A 17877-nucleotide genomic window follows, 5' to 3' on the forward strand; every position below is an offset into this window, starting at 1 on the left:
TTTGGGCTACATATTTCTTCAGGACAAGATACATTTTGGAATGGTTTCATGTCTTTTGAACTTTTTTTCTTGAGTTGCTTCCCATAGAAGGGCTTCTCAGAGGAGCATGAGCTTTCTTGTGTATCTCCTTATGACTGGAGTTACGGTGTCCTTCAGTTAATGAGAACCGTTTTTTTGTAAACACCTTCATCATATTACATGACATACCCTACATCACCCCTAATGTGCTTCCCACGTACTCCTACATTAAACTGCTTACCTTCGGGGTCATTTGGGATTAAGGGACAGACAAGCCTCTTCCAACGGCTCCTTCAGGGACCCAGAAACTTTATTGCCAATAGATCTGACAAGGCCAAACTCCAAGGAGCAGATGAAGGTGCCAGGTGGTCTGTGAGTGTTTTACCCTCCACTCCACTGTGGCCTTAGCCAGACAGAAAAACTGGGGTCATCACTTCTTTTTTTTTTTTTTTTTAGTTATAGGTGGACACAATGTCTTTATTTTACTTTATGTGGTGCTGAGGATTGAACCCAGTGCCTCACACATGCTAGGTGAGTGCTCTACCTCTGAGCCACAACCCCAGCCCTGGGTTATCACTTCTTGATTAGGCTCCACCTTATAACAGCAGGCTATAAATCAGCCTGTCTGGCAACCCAACCGCACTAGCAACCCACAGTTTTCTCTGGATAAAGCTGGAAGCCTCTACTTCAGTCACCGCTGTGCTGGATTCCCCTCTTCACCTCCTCCTCTGGCCCCTCCAGATTCTTTATCAACCTCCATCCATTAGATTTGGTTCAGGGTTTAGCCTGGTAAAATCTTTTGATTCCAACTTTCTAGATGCCACCCTTCAAATCCCCACAAAGGTAAACCAACATGAGAAACACACCATCACAGCAACACCAGAGGGAATTTGAGTCCAATCTAGCAACCACTTTATATTTCTGCATAAGCCAGGCATGACCAGGATGCTGACTTCATCCCATGCCAAAACAAGGCTTCTTTTTTCCTCTTCCTAAAAATAAAACTGGAAGTGAACAGAAGCAGTGGCTATGATGTGGCCAAAAATGCTGTCTAGAAGGCACACATCTAGGTAATCCTCCTCCGTTTTGACTGGTAGTCCGAGACCTGGGGCAGTGGGATGGACAGAGTGCCCAGCTTGTGATCCTCTTCCTGGTCAGCTGCCAGAGACACCTTTCTTTTAGAGATCTTCAACCTCATAGCTTTGGCTATCTCAATCATCCTAAGGAAGAAACAAGCAGAAAAATGGAGAGAGAGCTCTCAATGTGGTTGTTCAGGACAGCTTGGCAGGAGGGAGTAGCACATTCATGCTCCAGGCCATAAAGACAGAATCCCAAAAGTGGCCAAGCCCCAAGCAGGTAGACAAGATGCCCCACCCCCGAAGTTATCAGAAAATTTCATTTTAATGTGTTGTCATCAGAAAACAGTCATACAGGTGATGGAAAACTAGGTCTCTAGATCCCTATTAATAACTGTCTTTACCACCTATAACCAAAGTACAAAAGCAACCAGGTCTGAGCACTTGCTAGAACTGACAGACTCCTAGTTCTACTAGTTTTATTTCTCTACCTCATTGCATGTGCCAATGCTATTTTTGGAAAGCCCTCAGAATACCTTCCATGGTCTGCTGGACAAGTGTAGACAGAGGTGTCATCACAGGCTTAGAATACCATCTGGAGCCTTGATGTCAAATGCCCCTCGATCACCAAAAAAGGATCCTGGAAAGCTCTGTCCTCTATTGTTGGAATCTACTCTAGCAAGGCTAGAAGGAGCCTGAAAGATCATCCCTACTCCCATCTAGTCAGAGAAGCTTAAATATGGTGTCCATGCCAACCAGTGGCTTCACCTTCCCTTGAAGACCTTCCATAAACTCTGAGAAAGCTCTGCTTGCTAAGATGAAGGTGGGTTCTCTGAAACTTCCACCCCTGGATGTACCCCCTCCTTCCAGTGACAGGAATTCAGAGAATGGAGGCTGCCTGGTAATCCAGAAACAGGACGCTATGGCAAGACTCAGGTGTGAAGAAGCCCAAGACACAGGTGTGAAGAACCCGAGGAAGTCACTGCTCTGGACTGCAGATTCTTCAATTGTTTTTTAGGGAAATTAATGAGACAGCATGAAGGAATTTAAAACTGTGCCAACACAGGCACTCAAAATGTCTAGGTGAAAACCATCCTCTGGTCCCAAGTTCTTCCCATATGAAATACCCCAGGTCCTTGATGTTGCCCCTTGATGTTGGTGTAGAGACATACCAAAGTATCCTAGAAGGAGCTTTTTATTCAAAATGCTGTGCTCACCTTTTTTCACTGAGTTTCAAGTCTCTCTGTAACAGTGTCAGGTCAATCTGGAAGTCATTTATGTGCAAAGCAAGTATGATCACATATGCAGTGATCTTCGCCTTCATAGAATTTGAAATGAAGTTCCGTAAACTGTAAAATCAGTGGCAGGAAAGGAGAAACAAAATTAAATTCCAAAACCAAAATAAGAACATCTGAACATCCTTAGCATTCAATGCCTTCCCAACCTGGGGAAAGGAGGAACTGGATCAATCTTTCTTCTTTCTTCCAAAGTGCCAGAGCTTCACAGCAAGCAGAGAGTCAAACCCAGAGCATCCTCCTGAGCAGGAGAGAGAAAGCTGCACCTGCACCCCGGGGGTGCTAGCGTCTCATACTGGTGAGGGCCCTCCAAGTCTGTCCCTGCCTGCTCAGAAGGGCTGCTAGGATAATAATCACCCCAAACTCAGTTGCTGTTGCTTCTTCCAAGCCCACTCAGGAGCAGGAAACACTACACAAATGGCTGAAGGAAACCCAGGGATGCTGCATGGGCTTCCTTCCCCAGAGTCCTCAGGGTGGCTTGCCCTTTTCTACAGCACTAGTTCTGTGGGACATCAGGAAGGGCTCCTGATGGAAGTGTGTAAAGTAAGTCTCTATTGCAGGGCATTCCACAGCCATTTTTTTTTCTTTTTGGGGTACCGGGGATTAAACCCAGGGGCACTTAACCAATAAACCATATCCTCCACCCCTTTTATTTTGTTTTGAGACAAGGTCTTGCTAAGTTGCTGAGGCTGGCTTTAAACTTGTGACTCTCCTACTTCAGTCTCCCAAGCTGCTGGGATTATAGGTGCAACACCATGCCCAGCTCTGCAGCCTTGTGTGTGTGTATGTGTGTGTTTGTGTGTGTGTGTGTGTGTGTGTAGACTGCAGATTTAACTCAGGGGCACTCGACCACTGAGCCACATCCCCAGCCTTATTTTGTATTTTATTTAGAGACAGTGTCTCACTGAGTTGCTAAGCACCTTGCTGTTGCTGAGGCCGGTTTTGAACTTATGATCCTCCTGCCTCAGCCTCCCAAACCTCTGGGATTACAGGCATTCGCCACCACACCTGGCTAATATCTATAAAAGGTATTCACAGCAGCACATGCTTGTAATCCCAGCTACTCAGGCAGAAGGATCACAGCCTTGACAACTCAGTGAGATCCTATCTTAAAACAAAAAGGGCTGCAGATGTAGCTCAGTAGTAGAGTACCTGCCTAGTTTGTGCAAGGCCCTTCAATCCCCAGCACTACACGGGGAAAAAAAAGAGAGAGAGAAAATATTCATGAAAAATAAAGTGAACTTTTCCATAGGGGAGATACACACACACACACACACACACACGTCCTCAACTTAATTGATACCAGAAACCCACCAAATGGCAGCAATCTCTTAGCACTGCATCTTTATGAACTTGGCTTGAACCCAAGCCCCTACTCCTCACTCACATACCCCACCTGCTTTCTTCTTCACAGGCAAAAATCCCCAAAATCAACTTTCCTGACCTGCCATTGTTGTAAGTCAAGCAGGTAAAGTGCTTCAGCAGTTTGGTATTGATGATGTGGGGAATTCCAGGTCCTAGGGCACCTATAACACAAAGTTGTATTTAATCATTTTCATGAAAAAAACACAGGCCATGCCTCATTTGTGGGCTGGGAGAAGAGGTGAACAGCTGGGCCACTATGACAGAAAGAACCATATGTTAAGAAAAGCAGGAGCCCAAGATTCAGAACAGTCACTTTAAAATAAAATATGAGCCAGGCACAGTGGTGCACACCTGTAATCCCAGCAACGCAGAAAGCTGAAACAGGGGGATGACAAGTTTGAGGTCAGTCTCAGCAGCTTAGTGAGACCCTGTCACAAAATAAAATAAAAAGGGCTGAGGATATAGCTCAGGGTAGAGTACCCTTGTTTCAATCCACAATACAAAAAAAAAAAAAGAGATGGAATGAAATGGACAATATAATGAAAATATGCTCAGATATGCTTTAGCCTGCAGATCAGATACACATAAGAGATGTGTATGATGGGGTCACGACCAGACAGATCAATCACTCCAATGAGGCCTCACGATGCAGAATAAATAAGACATTAGAAAACAATAATAGAGGGCTGGGGTTGTAGCTCCGTGGTAGAGCACTTGTGAGGCACTGGGTTCAACCCTCAGCACCACCACATAAAAAACAAATAAATTAAAAAATAAAGGTTAGGGACTGGGGTTGTGGCTCAGTGGTAGAGTGCTCACCTGGCACGTATGAGGCCCTGTTCGATCCTCAGCACCACATAAAAATAAACTGATAAAAAAATAGGTATTGTGTCCAACTACAACAATAAAAATAAAATATTTAAAAAAAATAAAAATAAAGGTTAAATTCTTAAAAACAGAAATAAAGGAAACTAAATAGATTTTGGAGAAATCCCAGGGAGAGAGGGAAGAAGAGAGATTTGAATGTGCAAATAAGAACTAAACAGGGGGCTGTGGCTCAGTGGCAAAGCACTTGCCTAGTTTGTGTGAAGCACTGGATTCAATCCTTAGCACCACATAAAAATAAACAAATAAAATAAAGGCATTCTGTCCATCTACAGCTACAAAAATAAATAAATAAATAAATAAATAAATAATAAAAGAACTAAATAGGGCTGGGGTTGTGGCTCAGTGGTAAAGAGCTTGCCTAAGTATATGTGAGGCCCTGGGTTTGATTCTCAGTACCCATATAAATAAATAAAATAAAGGTCCATTGACAACTAAAAAAAAAAAAGAACTAAATAAATACTGAAAACATTAATACAAAACCTTGGGTACTCAACCTCAGTAACAATGACTGACTACAACTGTGCAGAAAACCACCAACGTCTCCATCAGCATTTCCAACATTGCCACATATGGTCCTGGCTACAGGTGACAGTGGGATTACCATTAGAAAACTCTCTCCTTTCCTATTTCAAATAAATAAACATAACACAAACTTAACAAGCAAAGCCAAACTTTTCTCTCCCTTCTGTTCTAATAGTCTCTTAACATGTGCATTCACTTTGACCTGGATACTCCACTTTGCATAATGCAGAATTGTAGTGAATGTTAGCTCTGGAAGGCCCCCAAGCCATCATGCAATCTCCAGGTAAGGAGGTCCAGAGAGAAGAGTGAGGCCGGCAAGTCCTCTAGCGTGCCAACAACACAAGGAATGGTACTGTTGCAGTTAAAAATTAGGACGTGGACAGATGTATGTATCTTCTTCCCTTTTAGAACTGATCTGAGATCTACAGACAAATAATGGACCAGAAATAACTAAAATAAAATGTCTATCATGGACTTACTTTTCCGCTTTATCACTTTCTGGGCTCTAAATTTGATGAGGGTGTCTAGAAACCATATGCATCGGGCCTGGTGATCTCGGTTCTCTTCATTTAATGGCAAAGACTTCAACGCTTCTATAACAGTGGAGCAGTGGCTAAAATAGGGAGAAAAAGGGACGAATGTGTCAGAGTAAGACAGACTCTGTCAGGAACCATCCCTCACTATGAGAACTGAAGGCCATACACACTGAAGGCATCTGAAGGCCCACCATATTCAAAATCCTCATAGCAGGAGGTTTGTGGTTAAGGGAGTGGAGGGGTGGAACACGGGGACACTGTAAAGGGCCAGATAGTAAATATTTTAGGCTTTGTGGGCCATACGGTCTCTGTTGCAACCACTCAACTCCATGTCATGGTGCAAAAGCATCCAGAAATAATACTTATAAGAGTAAATAGGGCTGTGTTGCAATAAAACATTAACTTACACTTTTACTTATTCATAGGCAGCAGGTCAGACATGGCATATGGGCCAGTTTATACCTCTGGATTAGTAGTAAGGAGCATAGGTTCTAGAGTCAGATTGTCTGGGTTTGAGTCCCCTCTCTGAAATCTGCTCAGGCAAGTTCCTTTACATCTCTATGTCCTGGCTTCATCTATAAATGGAAGCAACTGATAGCATCTGTCTCCCTAGGGACTCTTTCTGTGTTAAAAGACACTGCAGCCAGGTGTGGTGGCACACGCCTATAATCCCAGCAGCTCGGGAGGCTGAGGCAGGAAGATTGTGAGTTCAAAGCCAGCTTCAGCAATGGCGAGGAGCTAAGCAACTCAGTGAGACCCTGTCTCTAACTAAAATACTGGGTATGTGGCTCAGTGATCAAGTGTCCCTGAATTCAATCCCCAGTACCCCCCGACCCCCCCAAAAAAAGACACTGCAAGCTGGATGTAGTGGCACATGCCTGTAATCCCAGCAACTAGGAGGCTAAGGCAGGAAGATCACAAGTTAAAAGCCAGTCTCTGCAACTTAGTGAGACCTTGTCTCAAAATAAAAAATAAAAAGGACTGGGGATGTAGCCCCTGGGATCAATGAATTTAAAAAAAAAAAAAAAAAAAAAAAAGACACCGTTAGCCAGGCATAGTAACTCAAGTGGTTAATGCAAGAGATTCACAAGTTCAAGGTCAGCCTGGGCAATTTAGTGAGACCCTGTCTCAAAATAAAAAATAATAAGGGCTGGGACATAACTTAGTGGTAAAGTGCCCCTAGATTCAATCTTTAGTACCACAAAAACAAAATAAAACACTGCAAATAAAGTACCTAGAAATCTAGAAGAGTGTCTGGCACAAAGCTAGAGCCCGATCCCTATTGTTATTTTTATGTACTGTACTACTACCATCAGGATCCTGGACTTGGAGATAAAAAAGCTCTTCAAGTTCACCATGTAGCAGCATCATTTTACAGACAAGAAAACTGAGGCTCAGACAGTAAGAGCACACAGTTAGACAGGGCAGTGCTCAGGGTCTCAGTTCTCAGACTCTCAGCCCCATGTTTATTCCTGTGCCTATCCCAAATCATGATCACATTAAGACAACTAAGAAGCAGTAAAGAGCTCTTTCCAGAAATGTACCTTTGTAGCCAAAAAAGAAAAGCATTTTCCAAGGCTTTGGATATCACTGACCAGTAAATTTTCAAACAAAAATTGGGAGACCCAATCTAGGATTGAAAACATTTTAGCAATTTATTTGCTCAAAATAACATTATCAAAAGAAAAAACTCAGAAGCAAAATAATGTCACCATCATCATTTAAAAACAAAAAAATTATTTTAATGGTAAAAGGGGAGAGGAGGAAATAATCTCTGAATTATTTAAAGTACACAAACTGAACTTTAGAAAAGCTTGCCCAGCATACTGTCATAGAGAAGCCATCCCTTCAGCCAGCACCCATTCCCAGACAGGCATTTGGGTGCTGCCAATGACAATCAGCATCAGCATAACACTGGGGGACAAGAACTAGCTCTGGTCCCAGCCCTAGACTACAGTTCGCCACCCTCTGCCCAGCTACAGGTGCCAATGCCCTCCCTTGAATCCACCCACAGCTCCGAGAGGCCCAGGGTCTAGAAAACAGATTTATTCATGTTCGAGGGCTAGCAGATACCTTCTCACTGACTGGCACCCTAAGGTCTTGCTTCACATCTGACTCCCTATTTCCCAATATCACTGCCCATCTGCCCAAGTGAAAGTACCTGTTCTCTTCAATTATCTTCAGTATTTCTTTTGATGTGATCTTACTGAAAGCTTCAGATGGGCTCTTAAGAGCTTCATACTCTGCAGAAGAAAGAACTAGGTGCAGGTCAAGAACACAATCTGACCAAAATGGAAACATTCAGCCAGAAAAATTACCACATAGAGGCTTCATTTCGCATATGGGAAAGCTAAGGCTCACAGAGGGGAAGAGGCTCATACAGGAGAGCAGGGCAACTTCAGACCCTGTTGTCAGGCTCCAGCCCAGCGCTCATTTCCTGCTTGGGCTTCTTTGCCTTCTCTCCCCTATCACAGTGCCAGGGCCAGCATTCCCATCTAACTAGACCCATCAAGTAGTAAAATTCTACACTCCAAACCTTTTCACAAAACTGGTCTGCCCTAGACTTCAGACATTGGCCAACTCAAAAAGTCATATTTTGATTATTCGTGGAGAGTGACCCCTGTGGGTTGAGGAGTAGCCTTTGGCATGTTGCTTAGGAATGGGTTTGAGTCCCAGGGGTGGCTCCCTCAGCTGGTGAGGAATTCTACCTGACCTCCTGGTGACAGCACTGGTACCAAGGGCAAAGATCTGTTGCTTCTGTGAAGATCATAGGACCAAGGACCTTCAGACAGCCTGGCTGTGCCAATGCGTACAAATATTACAACTTATAAAATAAGGCAGCTTTTCTACCACAAGAAGGATACTGTCTTCAAATTTATACACATCTTCAGGTTTGGCTGCATCAGCATAGCAAGGAGGAAGGTAGAGGGAGTCGCCTTGCGAGTCATCCTGGATGGCATCACTGACCAGAGCTTTAAAGTAAAGGTAAAATTAGTGTTAGTATCACCCTGTTCAGCTTCTGGTCCCCAACATTCTTTGCAATCTGTGCAGCTGAGACCACAAATGGTCCAGAAATCCGAAATCTAAATGCTTTTGCCAACATGTCCTACCATCAGGCCAACTGCTGCAGGACTCCCAGGCACAGGAGAGGGGAATACAGCAGTTTCCCTCCAGTAACCTGAGTTGGCAGACAGGCCTGCTAGTGAACATATATAACACAACATGAGAGAAACTCAAAGTGAGAGACAAAGCTGGAAATGCAGCATGGTGGTAAAGCACTTACCTGATACGTATAAAGTCCTGGGTTTGATCCCCAGCACCCCAAAAATAAAAAAATTAAAAAGTGAGAGGTATTCAAAATGGCCTTTAATAGCTTAACTTCCAAAAAATCTCACTACACATTTTGAGTGAAAATGAAAAATCAGAATATACATATCAACAGAAATAGAGATGTCCTAGAAAGGAAAACACAACATTGTAAAGATGTTGATTCTCTTCTTATTAATCCCAATTGGATTTCTGAAAATAATTCTTAAGATTATCTGGGAAAGAAGAAGAAACAGAGTGATATAAAAGGGTTTATAGGTTCAAGAGTTGCATATATGGGGTATATGCAGAGGCGGTAGGATGTGTTCTTAAGGGAGGAAGAACAAAAAACAATAATAAAAAAATAGGAGTAAAGAGTTAAAGAAAGAGAAAGAGACAGCAGTAGAGCCTGGCTGTTGGCAAGAAAAAAAAGAGAGAAGTAGAAACAGAAGAAAACAGAGTTGTGAAAGGGTCAACAGAAAGTCAATGCGACGTATATTAATCAAAGACCTAACCTTCCAAATGAAAAAAAAGAGAGAGCATGAAAAGAAAGTTACCTTAAGGAAATGCTAAAAGCTAAAAAATACAACAAAAAACAATATGTATGTGTACAAATGCACAAATGTCCATCATTTGTCAATCAATACACATTCAAAAATCAAAACCTAACAAAAACAAAATAGCAAAATAGTCAGAGTTTTTTGCCCGCTGTCTGTGCCAAACTGCCTTTCTGTTTCTCAGCTTCCCTTCTCAGCGGGATGGCGTGAACAGCTATGGAAGATGCTGGCAGCTTGACTTTAGGCTCTGTTCGATGAGATGCTGCAAGTGAAGCTCCCAGGGGCAGGGATTTGCTGTTATTACCCCAGGCATTTTTTATGAGGGGAATTTTCTGGTGTTAATGAATCAATGAATACATGACCAGCCACATCAAGTATAGCCACTTGAATCCTAATTCGAATAAATAATACTCTACATATGTATAATTTGCCAAAATACATTCTACTGTCACATATAACTAAAAGGAACAACAATAACAAAAAGGGATATAGAATGGATGAAACAAGGAATGTGAAACATTCTGGCTTCCTTGAGGAAATAATCATTGTAAAGTTATGCAAAGATTTTAAAAAATGAATGAATGAATGAATCACCTGGAAGAAAAAGCATACTATGACAGCAAATACATTAAAAAAAAAAAAGAAGGACAAATTTGCCCTATGAGACGAAATCTAATGAGAAGGCCACTAAGATTTAAAGAAAAAGCCTTATGCTGCTACAGGAATAAACCATGGGAAGAAAAAACAGAACACAACTAAGTATCTAACATGCAATAAAATGGTAAGGATGTCCTTTTTAAATTACCCAAGGATGGAGTTGGGGGACAAATGGCTAACCACTTAAGAAATATAAAATAAAAATCTGTATCATATGCCAAAAATAACAAAGAAATTATAAAAGTACTAAAAAGAAAAATAGGAAGATATTATGTAAGTCACCAAACCTAGAAAGATTTTCTTAAAATTTCTAGAATTCCATTCTTACTAAACTTTCTCTAATGTTCTTATCAGCCTTTTTAACCAAAGCTCCTTAGACTCACAAATGGTGACACTCACAAAGGAAGCCTTCTCCTTTCTCTGTGCCCTGCAGACTATTCTTTGCACTAAAGATGGACTTGGGTATGCCATTCCCATGCCTGCCTCCTCCACTTGACTGTTAAGCCACCCAGGGCAGCAACACATCAGATGTTTCTTGCTGCTCTCAGAACCTGTCCCTCAGCAAGCAGCAGTAAAGAACGCAGCCTTAACTCCTACTATTGCCATCTGTAAAGCAGTTAGAAGATCTCAAGAGAAAGCTGTCTTTTTGGGCAAATTCTTAACCCAAGTTCCAGCTGCTTACCATCCACACCCTTTTTATCAATGATATTCTCTGCAGCTTTAGATACTGCAAGATTCAATGATTCACTGCCAACTTTGTTCATTCTCCTGGAGTTCAGAGCTCGTTTCTGTTTGGTGGTACCAAAGGCTTCAATGCAAGAATCCATCTGTGCAGGAAACAAACCTGGTTACTAGGGACAGGGCAGATGGGCACTGCTACATCTATCTGTGGGACAACAAAGGAACTCTAAGCTCCTGAGCTATCATCACCTCATCTGTAAGTCAAGCTATCATTCCTATCATAACTACCTCCCTCATGGGTCTATTGCATACATTAAGTGATATTGCCAGACTGAAAACATCTTATTTTATAAGATATAAAGGCTATTTACAAATTAACAGTTTTTCCATCAGTAAAATAAAATGACTTGACTAGAATTATGGTTGGTAAATCTGTGGCACACAGCTTACCATCGTCCCATTCTATATCTACAATAGACATTGCTGACAGACTTCTCACTCTTTCCCCTGAGCCACAGTAGCCACACACCTCCACTTCAATATAATTCTTCAGGCAGCACTGAAGATCCAATCAATTTGCTATCCTGAGGTGAAATGACTTTTATAGGAACTTTCTATATTGAAAAATGCTGTCTAGTTTTTTTTTAAATATTTTTTTAGTTGCAGATAAACATACAGTATCTTTATTTTTATGTGGTGCTGAGGATCGAACCCACTGCCTCACACATGCGAGGCAGGCGCTCTACCACCGAGCTATAGCCCCAGGCCCCTGTCTAGTTTTTTTTAATACGAAGGTTTCCAGGTACAATCAATATTTTCTGAAACTTGAACTAATCTAAAAACAAGTATTTTAGGGTGTGGGGATACCAGAGCATAGGTTCCAAACACTGGCTCAGAGCTGCATTCAGCTGCCCCAGATAGGGGCAGGCCTCCATAAGTAGGAACTCTCCTGAGAACCACAGACTTCATGAGCTGGGAGCAGCCAGGGAGAACAGAGTTCAATAAACTCATTGTACTGATGGAGAAACACATGCCTACAAGGAACTTGGTTAAGCCCCCACATCTTAATTTTTTATGGGCAAATTCTTAACCCAAGTTCCAATTCACACTCACCTTATCTCTGAAAGTTTTGTTCTGGCTCTCTAGTGTGAGTTGACTCTCGGCGGACTCATCTGTGGAAACACAAAACACAAGAGAGGGAGTCTTGCTATATTACCCAGGGTGGTCTTGAACTGGGCTCAAGTAATCCTCCTGCCTCAGCCTCCCAGGTAGCAAGGACTACAGGCACATGCTGCCAGGTCAAGCTCTGTAAGGCCTGCAGATATTAAGTGTTCAGTATTTATTTGTTTAACAATTAATCTAAGAAAAACAGATTTCTTGGACTGGAGATGTAGCTAGTGGTAGAGCACTTGCCTGGTGTGCACAAGACCCAAAGCCCAGAGTTCAATCACCAGCACTGCAAAAAAGAAGAAAAAAAAAAAAAAACAGCAGATTTCCTTCCTTATTACAGGACTTTCCTAAGCCTTAAGTGAATGTATTCTGTGAATATTCAGTTTAAGTACACAGTTAAGAGAACTGGAGATTAGGGAGTCAAATGAAGGACTCATCTGATCCAAACTCTTCATTTTATAAATAAGGAAAAATGAGTCTCCAAATGAAATGACTTGACCATATTAGTTCACCATGCAGGCAGAAATAAGTTAGAAACCAAGTCCTCAACTCCTTCCATAGTTTTCTCTCCTGGTGAAAGAACCAGCAGCAGACATAAACATGGAGGTATGTATTTCTTATATGATGTTCTCTAACCTTCCACAAAGAACTCAAATAAGGGGAAGTCTAATCTGGTAGACAAGAGCACAAGCCCTGGAGTGACCTTGCCTGAGCTACATCAGCAATGCACTCTACCCAGTCATGCTAACTCTGTGCCACACTCATCACTGGTTAAAAAAAAAAAGGGGGGGGGAATAAACAGACCAGGTGCAGTGGTGCACATCTGTAATCCCAGTGGCTCAGAAGGCTGAGGCAGAAGGATTGAGGGTTCAAAGCCAGGCTCAGCAATGGTGAGGCACTAAACCACCCAAAGAGACCCTGTCTCTAAATAAAATACAAGGGCTGGGGATGTGGCTCAGTGATAGAGTGTCCTTGAGTTCAATCCCCAGTACCACATGAAAAGGAATAACAGAACCTATGAAGTAAGTGACAGTGTACTGAAGGTGTTCAGAACAGTGTCAAGCATACAGGAAGGAACCAGTAGTCAGGTTGTATGTGAATGTGTGTGTGTGTGTATGTGTGCTAGCCAGTACTAATAAACATTTTACATTCAAAAACAAAAATGTGTTTAATCAACAAATTAATAAACAATTTTCTGTGCCTCCTGGAATTGAGAATAACATTTGAAGAGTGATTTAAATGTAGTTATTTACAAAGCAAAGAATTCTTAATTTTGACCCTCAAAATCCGTAGAAAATTTACAGATGGGTATCAAGACACAAGAGTCTTTTTCATGTAAAATCTGAGATCTATATATTTGAGGGGGGTTCTGAGGATTAAACCCAAAGGCACTGAGCCTCATCCCAGTCTTTTTTAAATTTTGAGACAGGGTCTTGCTAAGTTTACCAGCATCACTAAGAATTCAAGTTTTGAGATTTAGGGAACAGTAGCCTCTTAAATCTGACACTACTATTTATCATTTTAGACAATCTCACTCTAGCCCTGAGCATTCTAAGAATACCAGACAGAGAAGAAATGCAGCTTCTTCTACCAGATTAAGGGGGGGAAAATTTCCCCAAATTAAGACAATATAGGCACTTTTCATCAAATGAAAACTCATCCAGCAACACAAATTATGCAGCATTTTTATGAATTTTCATGCCAGGGACCTACCTGAAAACAGTGGCTGCATGTTGAACAATTCAGCATCATATACTTCCATCTGACCAGAGGTCTTATTCAAAATTCCCACAAAGTGCCTGAATAAAGAAAAATAATGCTACAATGCTTTACTAAAAAGGTAAAAAGGTACAACTTCCTTCTTTCTGTTTAAAAGCTCTCAACCTTTTTTCTGTCCCAACACACCTGAGAAATGCAACAACTTGCTCATGAGTAACAAAAATCTACGTCAGCAATAAATTCTCTGCATGAAGAGGAAAAAGGAGGGTGTGGGAAAGGAAGAAAGGGGACATGAGGTAGCTCTGGGGAAAAAAAAACACATCTGGACTCATTGGTGTAATGGGAAATCCTTCTGAAGTATAACAATCTACAATTACATTAGAACTTACTGTGCACATAATTTTTATGGTGGAAAATTAAGTAAAAGCTTGTTAGTTATGGGGAGAAGAACAATCTGAAACAGAGCATCTCTTTAAGTGAATGATGCAGTATTCAGTTTTAAGGATGAATAAATTCATCTATTTTTTATCAGGCCATGGTCCAGTGGGAGCTCTGACAGGGCCTTGTTTGTGGTTCACTATTGGTAACAATCATAGGGACCATGACTGTATCATGCCAGCCCCAGACATTTCAGGGTGGGCAATCTTCATTGTACAGAGAAGATGAGGGATCAGTGAAGTACAGAGCTGCTCAGTGACTGAGCTGCACAGAAACCTGGGCCCAATGAAATGACTTGACCATATTAGTTCACCATGCAGGCAGAAATAAGTTAGAAACCAAGTCCTCAACTCCTTCCATAGTTTTCTCTCAGTGGCAGGCACATGCCTGTAATCCCAGCAGCTCAGGAGGTTGAGGCAGGAGGATTTCAAGTTCAAAACTAGCCCTAGCAATGGTGAGGCACTAGGCAACTCAATGAGACCCTATCTGTAAAGAAAATACAAAATAGGGCTGGGGATGTGGCTCAGTGTCAAGTGATCCTATCTTCAATGAAGAAAGAAAAAGAAAAAGAAAGAAAGAAAGAGAAAAGAAACGAAACAAACGAAACCTATGCCCTGGGCTCATGATTCCCAGTCCTGATTCTTCAATACAACCAAATCCTTTTCTTATACTTGGTCCCAAGGCAAACCTCAGGCAAGCTTTAACCTATAGAACATACATTCCAAATTTGTGGAGAGTGCTTTTAGAATAAGACCGTTACAAATAAGTACTTATAACAAATAAGTGGAGTCTTTGGGAAATTCAACAAATACAAGTCATCTTTTCCTTTCTAGGAATGTCCTCAGGATGATACAAGGACCCCTGGGGTCTAGAAACGTAGGGACTTGGTACACCTGCCTAGATTTCCCCAATGCCCCTAAAATAAATATGGAGAAGAGTACCACCACCACCCCCATCACCTTTCCTGCTGCACCTCTCCCCACCATTACCTGCACAGAGTGTTGCATTTAAGGGCTCCAGTCCCAAAATTGTTTCCAACATAGGAAAGTCTGTCTGTTTCAGCTGCCTAAAATACATAGAGAGAGGAACTCTATTTACAACCAATGTTGAAAGGTATTAAGTATGGTCTCTTTTCTACATTTGGAGAAGTTTTAGAATGAAAGACCACAGTGGGTTAGCATTAGGAGATGATTCAGTCCCACTATCTCTATTGGAATCTGGGCTATCCCTGAAGAAAAGGCAAGAGGGCCTTAGTGCTGGTTTCCAACTGGTTTGAAGAGTTCTTGGGGGACTTGCAGCACAGGACTTGACAGAGAGGTCCTGAACTCCCAACACTTACAGGTGTGTGAAAAAGTGATTCTGCAGGCAATTTCCAAACCATTCTTTTTTTTAATAATGTTATTATATTTTTTATACCTTTGTTTATATTTATGTGGTGCTGAGGATCGAACCCAGTGCAAACAAGCACTCTACCACTGAGCTACAGTCCCAGCCGGGTCCAAACCATTCTTGAATCTTCTTTACCCACCTCTTCCATGACTGCTCTTCATATACCCTCAGAACTACTGCAAATGGCCAATTCATTTCCTGGTCACAGCCAAGCTTTCCTGCTTCCCTGTACTTGTCCCTGCTACCCTCTTCATTTGGAAAACCATACCTTGAGTGTTAAACCTTCCCCCATTTTTCAGGACTCAAACTCCAATGCACTCTCCCAGGAAGGCATTCTTGTAAGCAGATCTCTCTTCCTACTGAGTTCACTATGTCCTGCACTCTCCGCACCTCAGATCTTGAACTTTGTCTACTGTATGAGTATCCCTCATGGACAGTTCTCAACCCAGTGCTACCAGCATCTGGCGGGTGGAGGTCAGAGATGCTACTGAATGTCCTGCAATGTGCACAACTGCCACCCATTACAAAGAATCATCAGGATCAAAAAACAAATGAATGAAACACTTCAAATATCATAAACCAGGATGGTGCCCATTCCCATACCGCAGGCTGCTAGGGCTCAGAGGAATTCTTCAAAGGTCCATTTGCTCCTCTCCTTATTCTCCCTTCCTACCCTCCCACATCTGTCCATATCAAAAAGGACTCCTGAAGCCCACAGAGTGAAGGCAACTGCAACTGCAGCACTTACTAGAATTCGCTGTTTCCGCTTCCTGGGATTTGTGGAGTCGTTGCTGTTGTACAAGGTAAAGCGCATGTTGCCTGGATTCTGCAGCTTCCCATTGGAGAACTGGACTGTAAGAATGCAGTCCAACAATGAGATAGGAGCAAAAGGACCCACGGTGTAGCGGGGAAGAACTGGAGTATCACTGAGAGTGACAGTTAGAATGAGGAGGGCAAGGAAGAACAGGTCCTGACCTAAAAGGGGACTGAAAAAAGTCCTGGTCCAGTTGGGAAGAGGGGATGGTGGGGGGCGGGACTCTCAAAGGCGAGGCTGGGGCTGGAAGGCATGATTAGGGCAATGAGGCTGAGGGAAGAGGCCTGGTCCAGACCTAAAGAGAGGGAGAGAGACAGATGGGGCAGGAGAGAGACTTAGTGAGGGGATGACAGGGTCCCGATACCGTTCTGAGAAAAGAAAGGTATCTGGTACGTCCTCGTGCAGGTGGCTGGTAGTGACGGAAGAAAAATGGGATGACCGGGGAGCCCTGTCTCAACGCCAGGTAGAGGAGAGGTCCTGGCTCAGCTGGGGAGGGAGCAGAACGCAGGGCGGGAGCACTTTACCCAGTACAGCTCTCTGACTCTCGTCCGGCTCCCCACAGTACAGCCACCTCGCACTCGGCAACATCTCTGCCGCCATCGTGCCGGTCCCACAGTCAGGTCCCAGAGAGGAAAAAGAAGCACAAACACTTTAGTTAACACGCGGGAGCCCCAGTGCAGCGCGACGGAAGAGGCGTGGCCTCCACAGGCCCCAACCTGAGCACGTGAGCAGCGTGGCTCCGCCCCCAGGCGCTGGGCACGTCATTCCCACCCACTCGTGACCCCACCCCCTCCGCCACGCCGTGCCACACCCCCTCCTTGGTGGGTCTCTGAGGCACTGCTCGTGATTTGCCCTGCCCTCAGCCTCCACGGTTGGGGTTTGGTGGGATTGGAGCCCCAATTGCCGAAAAGCCCTGTAGCTTCAGCCTGACTGGGTCTGGGACTTCCTCTGTTTAGGGTGGACCGTGGGAAGAGGCCCAGCTAGCCCAGAGCATTTAGGCAGAGGTTTCTAGGGTAGGTTAGAACCCGGGTGTGAGGGGCGGTGTTGAGGGACCGGGTGGGGTGGGGGGGTCGTGTCTAACTGATGGACATGTTTGTTTGTCCTTGCGGATTTTTTCCGTATGGGAATTATCAGAGTAGGAGAGGGTAAAAGCAGGGCCTTTAAGCATGGACTCTAAGGGTCATGAAGTTCAGGGTTGACTCCTCACTGTTCTCCAAAATACTGCCTCTGGAGACCTCACCCCACCTCCTCACCCGGGATCTTCTGAATTAACCTTGACACCTGCATACTCCTTTGCTGAGCACTTGTTACATTTTCATTTTCTGAAATCAACTAGTGTAGGGCTCACAGACAACTCAATCATAGGCTTATAGAAACATTGCAAAGCCGAGCGAGATGGTACACAATGCCATCCAGTAATCCCAGCTACTCCAGAGATTGAGGCAA

The 17877-nt window shown here is 43.2% G+C and overlaps 1 protein-coding gene across 1 annotated transcript; it reads right to left on the reverse strand.

The window, feature by feature from the left end:
- Window positions 1–907: 907 nt before the first annotated feature.
- On the reverse strand, window positions 908–17131 carry Polr1e (RNA polymerase I subunit E). Its single transcript, XM_046457451.1, has 12 exons — window positions 16956–17131; window positions 16366–16469; window positions 15218–15294; window positions 13785–13870; window positions 12015–12073; window positions 10903–11047; window positions 8565–8672; window positions 7862–7958; window positions 5644–5777; window positions 3834–3915; window positions 2312–2443; window positions 908–1238 (listed from the first exon to the last, which is right to left on the reverse strand). Exons 1-12 carry the CDS (start codon window positions 17029–17031, stop codon window positions 1085–1087), a joined length of 1254 nt encoding a protein of 417 aa, XP_046313407.1. The 5' UTR covers window positions 17032–17131; the 3' UTR covers window positions 908–1084.
- Window positions 17132–17877: the final 746 nt, after the last annotated feature.

Source organism: Marmota monax, unplaced genomic scaffold, assembly GCF_021218885.2.
Source record: "Marmota monax isolate L192 unplaced genomic scaffold, Marmota_monax_Labrador192_F-V1.1 WCK01_AAM20220418_F8-fsc00069, whole genome shotgun sequence".
Taxonomy (NCBI): Eukaryota; Metazoa; Chordata; class Mammalia; order Rodentia; family Sciuridae; genus Marmota; species Marmota monax.

Bases quoted from the DNA above. Each gene is read 5' to 3' on its own strand.
- Polr1e (XM_046457451.1), bottom strand. From the start codon at position 17,031: ATGGCGGCAGAGATGTTGCCGAGTGCGAGGTGGCTGTACTGTGGGGAG. The intron at 15,295-16,365 runs GTAAGTGCTGCA...TATGTATTTTAG, and splicing joins AGCGGAAACAGCGAATTCTA to GCAGCTGAAACAGACAGACT. The intron at 13,871-15,217 runs GTAATGGTGGGG...TTCTTTATTCAG, and splicing joins AAATGCAACACTCTGTGCAG to GCACTTTGTGGGAATTTTGA.